The sequence below is a fragment of the Crassostrea angulata genome, chromosome 7 (assembly GCF_025612915.1).
Source record: "Crassostrea angulata isolate pt1a10 chromosome 7, ASM2561291v2, whole genome shotgun sequence".
NCBI classification, from domain to species: domain Eukaryota; kingdom Metazoa; phylum Mollusca; class Bivalvia; order Ostreida; family Ostreidae; genus Magallana; species Magallana angulata.
Genome location: NC_069117.1, coordinates 45,140,227 through 45,154,913, shown reverse-complemented (window position 1 = coordinate 45,154,913; position 14,687 = coordinate 45,140,227). Strand labels below are relative to the sequence as shown.

The window sequence follows — 14,687 nt, the reverse complement described above, 5'->3', positions numbered from 1 at the left end:
GAGCGAAAAAAGATAGATAACGCATTTAGAAATGCTGCCTATTAACAAAGTATTTTTTTCTTTCTTTCCTGTTTATTTATTTTTTTTTAGATTAAAAATTCTTTTTTTTCCCCAAAGAAATATTTCCAATCTTCTTCATGTATTTTCATATCTGTATCATAAAACGATATGTGTAACAAAGCGGAGTAAAAATAAAGATTAACTATCATAAAAATGTATCCAGAGCTTAAATAACATAGTCATATAAAATATACTAAAGAAATCAATACGGTAAAAGTATATACTTAATTGACTGAATCAACTATGAATTTTTTAATGTTTTCTCCGAACCATCATTTTAATGACAGAATAAAGACTACATACGCCACTATCCACGGGAGATATTCCGGTATTTGAAAAAAAAAAGTGCTGAACAAATCAGACCGGACCAAGTCTTCCACAATTATTTAACATTTCAGACTGATAAATGCCGATTTCTATTTTTCCATTCATCCAATTTTCATTCATTCATTCATTATTTATTTATTGTGATACTTCACTTTTTAATGCACATTTTCCCCCTTGTTTTAGCGATTTGGTGAAAAAGGTTCTTCTTTACTGAACGAATGTACTTGCTAACAAATTTTTGTGACCTTAGAAATTTGACCTACTAACGTATCAGTCATTGACCAACATTTTGGGATATTATAAAGAAACCAATTAATCCCCTATAAGCACATTGTTCATTTTGACGTAACGTATATGGCTATTGTTTAAATACTGGAAACACCGGGCGAACACGACTCGGCTTGTTAATTTCAGCGCTTTAGCAGTGTATATGAGAAACACAAAACTTACAACCAATATACTGTTGTTAATAAACCGTGTAAAAATCAGATTGTATACGTAATGGGTATTGATTTTTAAAAAATGTAATTAGCGTTCCTCTGAGACGCTTCATTCTTTTGATTCAATAGTTTTATTCGAAGTTTAAAAAAAATACTTTGAAAATTAATTGCAGTGCATTTAAATTTATCGATCTCTCAGCATTTAAAGCATGTACTTTATTCACAAATATAAAAAATCTACTGGTGAATTAATATTTGAATAAGAGATATTTTTACTGAATACATCCATTGTAACCTTTTGGAGGACATGAGAGAGAGAGAGAGAGAGAGAGAGAGAGAGAGAGAGAGAGAGAGAGAGAGAGAGAGATTTCCGGGGGGGGGGGGGGGTGTTAGCTCCAAACTTTAAACGAGAATGATTTTATATAAGCAAAGAGCATGCTGGTAAAATTTCAATATAATTTAAAATTAGACTTCTATAACCCTCTCTGATATGATACACCGTATCATATTGTATTGTAGAGATCTAATTTTAATGAGATAGGTAAAATATATTTCCTTTTTCATCAATATCTATGATGTCATTGTTAAATAATGTATGCCAGTTATAAAGTTATTCCTGTACATAACTCAATATTTCCAGGATATCGTTTCATGACCTAACTTATATATGCTTTATACAGAGAAAAGGCTCTTTTTCAATTAAGTTATTTTATTTTAGAATTTAAATTAAAAAAAATACAGTTATCAACAGAGTACTGTAAATTTTATACACATGTACATGTAAAAATCAAAACAGCAATAATTATAAAAGAAAGGTAGTAAACTATTCAAAATATTAAGTTGTAAAATCACTGGTCACTGGGTACATGTAAAGAAAACTTAAATAAAAAAATACATTTGTTTCTTCTTAATGTGACTCAAATGAAATTTAAGCATGAAATACCTATAAAATAAACATGAAATCAATTCATGTGATGTTCATTCAAGTCAAAGGTTTCTGGTCCGCTCTGTTCTCAAAATGTAAAGCGGAGCGGATCAAAAACTCTTGGCTTGGAAAGATGAACTGCTTCTCACACACGCTGAACAGAGCGGATCAGAAGCTCTCGACTGGGAAGATGATGTCAACGGTTTTTGATCCACTCCAATTCCAAAAAATGTAGAGTGGAGTGGATCAGAAACTCTTGATAGAAAGTCTTGACTGGAAGATGATGTTAATTAACATGAAATACATTTGTAGAAATGAGGAGATGCAATACCAGTACATTGTTACTTGTATTTATGTGTTTTTCACATCATAAGAATTTGTATACAGAGGGTACATATGCAAGACTGATCGTGGATTTCAAATGATAAGAATATATCAATGTATATCTACATATTTTAAAAAAAAATCTGAAACAAAACAATAATCATCTAGATACTAGTAGTTAAATATTGCCTTGAAATGATAAAATAATAATCATAAAAATTGAGAAGTCCTTTCACTGTTTAACCTATCAACAGGAAAGAAACCTTCTTGATAGAGAGTCACAATACATCTTAAAAAACATCTGAGTATTTGAGATATCTAGGGTAAAATACTTAAAAAATAAGTGGCTGGAACTTAAAAATTACTTCGACATATCCATTGTATTCAAGTTATCGGTGTTCGAGATATCGAAGTTCAACTGTATATACAATGTAATAACTTGCCTCACCTGATGTGACAGTTTGACATAGTTTGTATGTATATATAGACCAGTCATTACCCAATTCTTTCATGTCTGACATCTTAAACAATAGACTTTGTATGCATACATAATACTACATACTACAAACAACTTCATTGATTTTATAGAAATTATTTTTGGTTAAAATCCAAACCTACTATTTTTTTCAAGAGACATTATAAAATACAAAGCAGTACACATAATTCCTTACCCAACCAGTGTTAAATTGTAACAATATACCAGTGTATGTACAGTAGACAACATGAAAAATAAATATAGCACAAAGATTATAACAGCACTGACACCTTCAGAGCTTTTAACAGTGCTCTGAAATTTCCTCAAAACTGTCTGCTTCTCAGCAAGGTTCTATAACTCTTAAAACTTGGAATTACATGTACAAGTTGATTTGGATAATGCATAGTAGTTTGATAGTGTTTCTGTTACATAACGATAATTATCAATAATGATGACTTTGGCTCAGGGGTAAAACAGAGAACATCTTTTTTTTATTTGAAGTTTACATGTTCAAATCTTCAATCTGCTAGTCTAAAATTTTATTAAAATTGTTCACGTTTCCTATATATTTTCCATTACAATTTTTAAGGCTGTAAAAAGTGCAATGACTTTGTAAACCACCTACTGGTACATGGCTCAATCATTAACATTTTTTTCATCTTAATTTAATTGTAAAAACAGAAAATATCTTCCAATGATAACAACTGTTCCAGATTAAATACAATGAGGATTAGGTAACCTTGAGAACTCTCTTTTTTCTTTACACTAATATTAGGGGTCTTTTGTTTAGTTAGAGTCGACCTACCATTGATATAAACAAAACAGAATAACCTGCAATCTATGTACAATGTTTAACATAATTTGTGACGAGCTAAAGTAATATCACATTTAAAATACAAAAAATAATGTTATTTCTCCTTAATATGCTTGCATTGAAAATCTGCAACGTTCAATTTCCTTTAAATACACTTAGCTAATTCAAGCGCCATGAGCACAAATAAAAATGTCATCATGCATTTTGAGTATATCTATTTTGTACGATTAAATAAAACGTTTAATCTTACATAACCATTAACCAATTTGATATGTACATATGAAAAATAATCGTTAAATCATATCTACTCAGTAATAAAAAAGATTTTTCTGTACAAAGTTTCTGGCACAATATCTTTCGGCCCAGAAGCGAACTAAATAACATGTTAATATTGCTGTTCCAGGTATGTTTCATATCCTTGACTAAGAGCGCAAATAATGGCTTTATAGCGAGAATACACAATATTTCATACAAACAGACAAATAAAAGCACTGAATGCTTATTTTTGGACATTGTCAGTCCTCTAACTCACCAAGTGGTGCATACAAATCATCAAACAACTCTAAGGTGTAGTATTCAATTTGTCTGCACCGCTTGGTGTGTTATAGGACCAACGACATCCAAAAATTAGCATTCGATGCTTAAATAAACATTTGAGGAATGAATGAAGTGTTTGCATCTTTACATATAAACAAAAAAATGTAAAATTACACATAAATGTGCTTGTATATCATAATTTATAAATATAAAGGAAAAAAAAAAATCACAAAACGTATGTCATCTAGTTGCAACATGTTTGCAACCTCTGTATAAATGGATGCTATACTGCAAGGAAATTCTCACACATGTATACGAGATAAGATTTGATTTTGCATGGTACTAACTTCTTTTATCTCAGTTTATTTGCATCAGAAATTCTTCTAAATATCCTCATCAATCTCAGAGATTCAGTTGCTTTATGAGCAACAACAACATTTTATTATTGAGCTTGTGAGCTTGTGAAAGAGAATACTTGAGGAAAGTAAAGTGACTTTGGCAGAAAAATGTCTTCAATTTTGTTTGGAATCAACATATATTCTGCTGAATACAATACCAAATAATGGAAATAAGTTTAAAACTAACAGAAATTTTGTGATTGCATAATAAAATTGCATATTTTTTAATATACAGAACTTAAACTCTAAAGTCAGAAAACTATCTATCAACTAAATTTTCCCCAGTGCTAAGTTAACTAGAGGGGAATCAAAATCTACAATAGTTTGAAGGAACATTTAATACATGTGTACTTCATATGTATTACAAAACCAAAGGATTTCAGGATTAAAGATTTTTTTTTAAAAGCCTTACAAAAATGTCAAATAAAAAACAGTGTTAAAAATATCCAAAAATATAATGAATATTCAATAATATAAGATGGTTTTGCATTTTTTTAAAATTGATTTCAAGGTTTCTGCCTTTTAGCTTGAGTCTACCATCCTCCAGAACTGCCCCCTGGTCTTCTAAAGTCATTGTTAGCATATATCCAGTCCTTGTCTTGTACTATCCCATTGGCAATAGACTCCCCCAACTCATTAAATGTCATGTTGTGTCCCTTATCTCTCAAACCATCAATGAAATACTGAAATAGTATAGCAGCAAATTACTATCATTAACTTTTTGATGAAGAGTTAACTAACATTTCAACTTAATTTTGAACATGCAGTTTAAACTTAAAAAGTTAACTTATATGTACCAGTATGTCATAATCAATGCAGTATCTGTATTTATAGTACAGCAAATACATGTATGTGAATTATAATCAACTTTGAGAGTAATTTACAGCCCTCAACTTTATGAGTAATTTACCCCCCCCCCTATTTTGATGAAAAAAGCTTGTAAGGAAGTCTTGTTCCTACACCATAATATTCTAATGTTTCAAGTTGAAGAAAATATTTAGATGGGAAAACAGAATCCTAGACACAGCTTCTGTTATCCATTGTATTAATTGAGGGTTTATTTTTTACCTGAGGAAAGTCTGGTTCATAGTAAGCTTCCTGTGGAATAAGCTGATGGTGTAGTCTCCGAGCATCAATGGCCTCCTTTATATTGTATCCAAACCACAAAACATGGGCCGCAATCTTAAAGAGAAACGTTGTGCACTACACTATGTTTAATTTGTTGAATATAAAATACTGATAATCCTACCAATACCAAATTTAAGTTAAAAAAAAATTCTGTTATGCAGTAAATAGGTAATGTAATTTATTTTTCATTAGCAAAGAGAAATGGCTCTATTTTCATATTTTAATTGAATACTGAAAAATTGACTTTCAAGTGTTTCCTTTTTCAATATTTCAATTAGGATTTGACCTAATGCAAAAGTGCCTGAGAAACAAAAAAAATACTGCAAATGGTTATTTATTCGAGGGGGAAATTTAACTAGTTACGCGGTAAGCTAAAAACCGAGTAAAATACCCCATGCGTATGGTAAAAAAATCAAAACTTAAGAGTGTTAAATCACGCATCTGCGTATTTAATACCCATGCGTATTGTTTGACCATAGAAAACAAGTATTTAATCACCAGCGTGAATAACCACTTTTACAGTACTCTTTTGGCCTTATTTCAACATTGAACCCTTACATAGGCGGTGGCTGACGTAATCCTGGAACCACCTGCTGCTCCCACCACCAGCTTCACTCTCTTCGTCTTGTCGGCCAGAACAGCAGGGCACATGGAAGACATTGGTCGCTTTCCGGGCTTGATGAAGTTGGCTGGAGAGGGAGGGATGCCAAATGCGTTGGTTATATTGGGGGAGGAAAAGTCATCCATCTCATCATTAAACAAAATCCCAGTCCTTTTTCCAGTGACTCCTGAGCCAAACCTAAAAAACAAAATTTTTGTGTGTGATGGATGTGTAATGGATGTATAAGCATAATTGAAAAGATTGCTTAATAAAATATTAAGTCTTGATCTTACAATAAATTGACAGTGGACGTCACTGCCACAGCTATCCCATCATCCCCTAACAGGGAGAGGTGGGCAGTGCTGGTTTTCAACTTGTGATTGAACACAGGCCCATAATATGGAGTTGTATGGGTAGCATTATCCCAGATCATTTTTCTGATCTTATCAGCAAAGTCTGCAGATGTTAAGATCTTTGTGACCTGAAACACATACATAATGTGGAATCCGTTTTACGATAGATCTTTCATGAACACGAGATCAATATTATAATTTTCACGTTCTGTTTAAATTCTGATATTCAATCTACATGTACCGGTATGCATGAATCAGGTGAATTAATCAATTATCTAAATACCCTAAAAATAAAGTTTAAAAAATTTAATTTTATAGCAGGGAAACATATTCCATACCTGTGTAACATTGGTTACAAATTCTGGATCCCCAAGTTCTGATCTTTGAGCATAGGCAAACTTGAAAGCCTCAATGATTCTGTGATAAGCTGTGAGACGTGCTTCCCTAGTTTTAAGACTATTTTCTGTCATGTTGAAACCTATAAACATCAAATCCAAACTTCTTAAATTTTTAAATCAAAGTACTAAAAGTACTGAAACAAACTGAATATAATTCATTTATGAAGCAAAAGTATCCACTATAACATAATACATTGATTTTGCGCTCAGTGGTTGTTACTCTAATTGTATCATACATTTCAGCTGAGAAGAACACATACTGTCCAATATCTTAAATATAAAGGACAGAAAGGCGCCACTGGACGGGGGTTTGGGACTGTACAGAAAGCATAAGAACACATACCGTCCAGTATCTTCAGTATAAAGGACAGAATGGCGCCACTGGACGGGGGTTTGGGACTGTACAGTGAGCTCCTGTCGTTCAGCGTGACTCTTAGCGCCTCCTCCAGCTCAGCTCTGTACTGTGTCAGGTCCTCAGCTTGTATTATTGAATCTGCAAATACAATCAGAATGATCTTCATCTATTAATGTTTGCACAATCATTATACTTGTATAAAGCTGAACATAGCTACAAGTATATTCAAAGAGAGAATATGACATTTCTTTATCTGAATCTCCACAATCTTTGTTTGTATAGCAGTACATAGCTGGTCCATTTATTTATTTATTTATCTAAATGGTCTACAGGGCATTTTTCTGCAAATGTGGAGATATTACCTAATAAAGTAGTTTTTACATAATATCTATTATTTATATAATATAAAGACTTGAAACTAAGCCATTTTTATTATAATCCAGTTCAAATATAATACCCTAATTTGGTGCAGACAAATATTACCTGTAAACAAGCCTTATCTAAATTCTAATGCTTTCAAGACTTTAATTTGGTGAATTCAAAAAATTGTCTCCATCTTATTTTATTAGAGTACTAGTAATACATGCACATTTAGCTTAGTTAACTTTTCCAAACAACAAGTTGCAGAAGATTATAATATACAATTAAAAAATATAGACAAGAGGCCAAAAACATTATCTCATAATTTACTAGAGCAAACAAGAAAACTAAATGCTATCACAATTCTAAAACCTACTTTTTTCTTTCAGATCTTGTAAAATCTCATAGCCAAGGTTTCCCTCAGTAACATTATAGAAAGTTTCCCCGCCTTTTTCAGCAAGTTTTCTATAGGTCTCTGCCAATTCTGGAAACTTAATCAGATCTCCCTTTTGCAACATTTTTCCAGTCTTGCTATTTGAGTAGTATTTCCTGAAAATACACATTTGGGTACTTCAAAATTCAAAATAAATTGATTTCATGCACTGGTAACTTATGAAAATTTTTAAAAATTTAAAAATGCTGTTTAAAATACATAGGTATATACACATGTACTGTATATGTTATAAACAATATAAAAGCACCATGTGTCATTATCCAGTCTGAGCACATGTTCTGCTGCACTCATTTTTTCTGCAAGATGTTCATTAATACAGAATCCATTCTTAGCCAATTCAATGCTTCTGTTGAATAATTCTCTCCAGGGTAATTTCCCCCATCTTTTCCAAGCTTCCATATAACCTTTGATTTCCCCTGGAACAGCAATGCTTAACCCACCTTAAAATAAAAACAATGTAAAACATTGAAGCTCTGTCAAATAAATCCAACTCAGTCAAAGATAACAAAGAGAATCTAGTTAACAGTGAAAATTACCTTTATCAAAGATATACATGTGTATAAGAAATTAGGTAGCAGAAAATTTTTATTGGAGCATATATCCAATATTCAAATTATTATCCTTGAAGGTTTTTTATATTTTAAATTAGTGACATTGGAACTTTCTTAAAAATCTTAACCTTCCCCAACATGCAAGCAAATTATTTTGAGCCAAGCATCCAATACTTGTCCAAGTACCTGTAATACATTCCAGTAATCTTATTATACCACGTCTTGTGTTGATCACTTTAGAGTGTTTAATCCAATGAAAATATGCGTGTCTTAAACCAAATAACCAAGCAAAAATAATTATCATTTTATATGCATTCCATCTCAATTTCCTTTATGGTCTATTCCTCTTTAATGTTATGCCACACCATCATCTGAAACCTTGGCTGTCGTCACTGTTAGCTATACATGTATTGCTATACATTCATTGGATATGAGCTCAGCCTTTATCTTAACCCCTTTTCCTGATAATTATATAAAGTTTTGCAGAAAATACTAGTACATGTTTACATAATTATACTGGTATATTTAGTTTACACCTGGCATTTGCAGTCCTGGTTGTTGCCTCCATCATAGATTTAATAACAATTCATGCTATACTGTAAACGTATTACATTTGGCTGTGTATTCTATTTAGCGCTTTTGGCGGAATGCGGCTTCCGCTAAATCAAGTACATCGCTAAATGCCATGCATATATGTATAAGAATAGGCTAATTCAAATCCACGCCAACTTGTTTAAAAATCCAAATATCGTACATGCCAAAAATACGTTTACATTAAATATCATGAAACAAGTCTAAAGGTATGTTTTTCCCTGTAATTTTACCGTATTTCGATGAATTGTGGACCTTTTCATACATTGTTTCCGTTGAATTTATTGGTGCAGTTTCTCTTGCATTTATCACTGAAGCATTTCCTTTTTTACTGAAACAATTAACAGGCATTTAAGTTACAGTTAGGCATACATGTCCTAAAGCATTTTTATGCCATACAAACTTTTTTTCTGAATCAAAACTGATAGACTGATGACTAAATTAAATTCTATTTATCCACCATGCTCCTAAAAATTGCACTTTAAGGTAATGGTCCATACCCCACTAGATAAATAAAATGTTTACAGAATTTTTTCATATTTTTCAAACGTGTATCTGAGGATATGTTCTTATCAAATTTTACCCTGTTGGCTGGTCCATCGGTATTCTAAAAGCTAGGGCCGTTGCTAAAAATAGAACCGATTGCGGAAAATGGCGCTTTTCTCATACATAAAGAATACAAGCCTAAGCCTGAAATTTGACTTTCACAACACTATTTTTCGACTTAAATCCTATGTAAATAAAGGAATTATTATTTCAACACAAAAAAAAATTATGTTACACTTGCTTATTTATCAAAAAATAGATAAATCTGCATATAGATGAGATAAAATGAATAAATTTTCAAAGAGAATTTAAGCTCTTATAATTTTATTTACGTACAGAATTCTCTAAAATTTTGATATTATTTACACCTTAACGCCCTTAATCAATTGGAAATAAAATTACCCAAGGGACCGGCCTTTTCAGGATCACAATTGACATATTTTTGGTAAAATCATTAAAATATATATTTTGAAAAAAGATCCGTAAAAATAAAACTGTGCTTAGGTTTATTATTTCATAACTCTAAAACAATACGTTTTGATTATTGTTAAATAGAAAACATGATTTAAACAAACTGTTGATTAATGTGTATTATTTAAATCGCAAAAGATGGTTTCTTTGGATATCGGTAAGTATTATAGATCGAGATCGGTATTAAGAAATTGCAGTCACATGCGTGGATAATGCTAACTACCTGATATATGCCTTCAAGACAAAACCTCTATTCAAACTTTTTTTACTGGTTTTAAATACTGTTCTTATTATGAAATAACCTCTTCAGCGCATGATTTTTATTCCAAAAACATTTTTTTTTGTGGAAAATAAATCTATGCTCGTTGCTAAGCGAACAGGATAAAGATGATATAGGTCAAATTATTTCCCCTTGTGTTTTTATCTCCCTTATGCACTGGAATATAGATCTCGGTCAGTATTTCATTTTGGATGTTTATGGACTTTCAGGGAATAATGTTCAAATAATTGGATTAAATTCAACCTTATAATGGATTGATGTTTATGCAGGACAAAAGTAAGTGGTCTATAATTTCAAAACGAGTACGCAATCGACACAACCCAGTCATGTTATTTCGCTGATTAATACCCCAGTAGGCCTAATTGATTGTAGTTGTCAGGATTTTTTATATATTTGTTAAAAATCAATTTCTATGTCAGATTGATTTCTTTGTTTTGAAATACACCTTCTAAAGTTAGGTCTCAATTAGATCAGGCACGGATAAGACGTAATAACGCGTGAATTACGTCAGACGTTGTTTTGTGACGTATGGATAATTACCTTAAATTCAAGAATTTAGAAAAATTGCAACATGATGCAAAACAATTTTTGTGATTGTTATTTTGGTGTCAGAAAATCAGTAATTTTTAGTTTGCATTGCGACAATTAACTGTAAAATTGGCTGAAAATTAAACTGAAATGTTTCAACGAGATTATCATTCAAAAAAATGTTATGCCAGAAAATGTCAAGATTATCTTCTTTTTTTTTGGTTAACTTTTCCAATGCATCAGATTCCTCTGATTAACATTCCTAACTCCAAACCTACCTTGCACTGGTATGAAGTTTAAACTGTAAAGGGTTTTAATACTTTTAATTAATGAATGGTGAGTTAAGACATATACCTATCATACACTGTCATGAAGAACCCCCCTCCTATACCACTGCTCACAGGGTTCACCACACCATAGCACAACAGAACAGCAATTGTTGCATCCACTGTGGAACCTCTGTGTAAAATATCTCTGAAAGCAACAAAGCAGACAGTCAAAGTACCAGAAAAGCTTCCAGGTATTTCATTACATTTAAGAGGGCTGGATGGTCACGTGGCCATTATTAGACAATATAAATCTCTTTGAAAAAAAGAGCTCTGTATAAAGATATAGGAAAATAGTTTTATATATAAACAATTCATTTTTAAAAATTTAAGGTACATCTGAGTAATTTGTTGACCACCCAGCCTCCTTAAACCAATATGAACTTACTTCCCTTTGTTTCTGACATTAATTGTTTTTCCTCTACCTTATAATTTTAATTAATATATGACTTATGATAAAAGGGAAAAAACATAAAAAGCATTAATTTAATTTTGTCTGATAATTATAAAACATGACTTGCAAATATATGCATGGTTGAAACAATATTGATAAGTAACTTACACTCCAATATCTGTACATAATTGGCTATCAGAAGCTATGGCTGCCTTTTTAAACTTGCCAAGTTTACTGTCTGAATTTGGAAAATCTGACTTATTTCTATTGCGAAGAAAGAAGATAATCAACAGTGTAACAATTGTCACCACCGCTATCAGCAGAATCAGAAGACAGCACACCCTTTTGTTTCTCCTACAATTTAATAAGGATTATAATTATAAGGATGGTAAAATATGAATCTTGGCTGAAACACAGAAACTTTTGGCAATGTCTTGAATCATTTAAATAAATATGGAACTATAAATACATAAGATTAATAAATAATAATTTGGTTAGCAAGTTCTCATAAATGAAATCCGTACGTGCCTTATCTTTCTGCCCCTGTGATACTTTTGTTCCAGCTCCCCGTCATCATAACTGATAAATTCCTCGTCATCATCCAACAAAGGGTGGTACTGTTCATGTCCTCTAGACATCTTGACAGTCAAATCTGCTGCTGTACTTTCCTAGTTTCTGTTTAAAAAAAATGCAAATTAATACCCTGTTCTTCACAATTCTGTTTACATTATTTGATAGAAATGTTACATTAATAATTTTTCCCCTTACTACGATTTGTGAATATTTCCCAGAAACGTTCTGCTCTACTGAATTCCAGTACAATTTATATACCGGTATGCACTTTATCATATCTATGATCAATGCATCAATTTTGACGAAAATGCATAGCCTAGTGCTTCTTATGATTTGCAATTTTGTTCATTGTCGAAAATATGTAGCAATACGATAAAATATTCAAAGTTGGTATATATTTTGAAATATCAAAGGTTTGAAATTTAGAACTGTTCTAGATCTTGCAGTGGCAAAACCCATTTGTTTTGATGGTTTCAATCGGAACTCCTCTGATGAAAGTATATACAAAGCGTCTCGATGATCGAGACTGTGTCCCACCAAAGAAAAAGTACCTTTGTGACTAAACCATGCAATTTTTCGCGGTATTATATTTTATGAGACAATTCGTTTGTTGCTTTTGGCTTTTTTTTTACCTCTAATTTCCCCCAGTTCTTCTAATTATTTTTTCGAGTTTCTTGTCTATTAAAAAAACTCTTATTTCCGGTTTATTAGATCATTTAAGAGTTGTAGATGGTTAGCAATACTTATTAAAGCATTAAATCATTATATTTTGAAAGATATAGTCACATAACTGCAGCGGTGTGTGTATTAGCGCGTTATGTGTTACGTTCTTATAACTGCATTCTATTTCCACACACTTTACATGCAAAAAATATTTGGAATGTATATATGTATATATATATATATAACTTCTAAGACGTGGACTTGAGCGTTTTTCACTTATATACTATAAAATTTCTTAAAGCATGCCTGAATCTTTATTGTGAGTCGGGTGGGTCACCTTGTAAAATGAAACCTCTTCAATGGGTACAGTTAACATTACTTATATTACAAAAAGTAGGTTTATCCCTCGATTCCTTGGCAAACAAAATTAATTACCCTCGGGACTCTCTCCCCTCCGGTAACTGTGAAAAACTCTGGATCCACGCATGCTTAAAGTATTCGTATAAAGACTTTTTGTGCGTATACCATGGTGGTATATTTCTGCCCCCCCCCCCCCCCCACATGCAATATATATTACCGGCATGTCAACATGCAAGAATCAAAGTACTGAAGAACTGACGGGAGTCGACTTTGTCGATGTTTATTTATTTTAAAATCAGTGATATGTTTTTTTGCATGACAAGTACATGTAGTTTCTAATTTGAATTACGCACATTTTTATAATATGGATTTATGGACTTTTTCGACAAGAATGTCGAGAAACCCCCATATGAATCATGTTGAATATTATTTGAAGATAAAATTAATTCAATCAAACTATGTATCAGTAATAGAAATATTTCTCGAAAATTGTATGGATCCAAGCAATATTGAACTTTAGTCTCGTTCAACCAAACGCTCGGCTGACACCGTAAATCTCGATCCGACAAGGTTTCACGGAGACAATTCGACAGTCGAGCGTCGAGTTGAACGAGACTATATTGAACTCTGGCGTAGGAATACATACGACTACAAAAACTATTTAAATTGTTCGTATTTAAAATCTGACTATTTTTAAGGTATTTATAAATAAGTTTCCTTGAAAAACAATGCTTTAGCATACATTACATCGAATTTGTCAATTATTTTCAATAACTAAGTCTTGTCAGCAGCAATGATTTGTGCTGAGGTCCAAACACTGTTTCACTTTCGGTTTGTCTGAGTAAATGCATAGGAGAGTTGATTAAAATCAACTCCCAAAAATAATGTTAACTGACATGCAAGAAAATTATGTCAACATGCAAGATAATAATGTCTGCATGCGAGATTATTAATGTTAATACATTATATGTGTAGTTTTTTTCCTTTCCTTATTTTCGAGTTGCCCCCCCCCCCCAAAGAGTCTGATGTTCAATCTGAATCAAATTAGTCTAGATTACCTACAGTATCTTTGAAAACGGCAACAACTGATAAATATTCTTGACATTTTCTTTTGAAAATTTTTTAAAAAATGAATGTATATAGGTATGTGGAATATGTTATTTTTCTTTAATAATTTTTTCATAATATTCCAGTTGGAAATTCAACGAATGTGTTGTATTTTTTGCTTATATTCTTCAATAGTATGTGAAAAGGATGTTTCAAATAAATACACCAATCCATACTATACAAAAGTTATGTCCCTTGGTCGCCATCTTTGGGGGAAAATCCATAGGTTTCCCACAGTAGCCTTTGTAGTTTTAAAAGAGTTTTGAAACTTTGTCATTTGACAATAAAATTCGTTTCGGTTGTGTATTTTGATTGTCCCAGGATAGGGCAACTCACACATCGAAAGAA

At 31.8% G+C, this 14,687-nt stretch overlaps 1 protein-coding gene across 1 annotated transcript; it reads right to left on the bottom strand.

Annotated features, from left to right (window-relative positions):
* Positions 1–4,249: 4,249 nt before the first annotated feature.
* On the bottom strand, positions 4,250–12,692 carry LOC128156210 (glutathione hydrolase 1 proenzyme-like). The gene is made up of 13 exons (XM_052818260.1): positions 12,405–12,692; positions 12,165–12,311; positions 11,805–11,990; positions 11,271–11,390; positions 9,325–9,422; positions 8,197–8,389; positions 7,872–8,044; positions 7,124–7,273; positions 6,721–6,860; positions 6,323–6,510; positions 5,987–6,227; positions 5,369–5,482; positions 4,250–4,983 (listed from the first exon to the last, which is right to left on the bottom strand). The coding sequence occupies exons 2-13, from the start codon at positions 12,272–12,274 to the stop codon at positions 4,834–4,836; spliced, it is 1,863 nt and encodes a 620-aa protein (XP_052674220.1). The 5' UTR covers positions 12,275–12,311; positions 12,405–12,692; the 3' UTR covers positions 4,250–4,833.
* Between the last annotated feature and the right edge of the window lie 1,995 nt (positions 12,693–14,687).

Bases quoted from the DNA above. Each gene is read 5' to 3' on its own strand.
- LOC128156210 (XM_052818260.1), bottom strand. From the start codon at position 12,274: ATGTCTAGAGGACATGAACAGTACCACCCTTTGTTGGATGATGACGAG. The intron at 8,045-8,196 runs GTGCTTTTATAT...GTGTATTTTCAG, and splicing joins AGACTGGATAATGACACATG to GAAATACTACTCAAATAGCA. The intron at 4,984-5,368 runs GTAAAAAATAAA...ATACTATTTCAG, and splicing joins ATGAACCAGACTTTCCTCAG to TATTTCATTGATGGTTTGAG.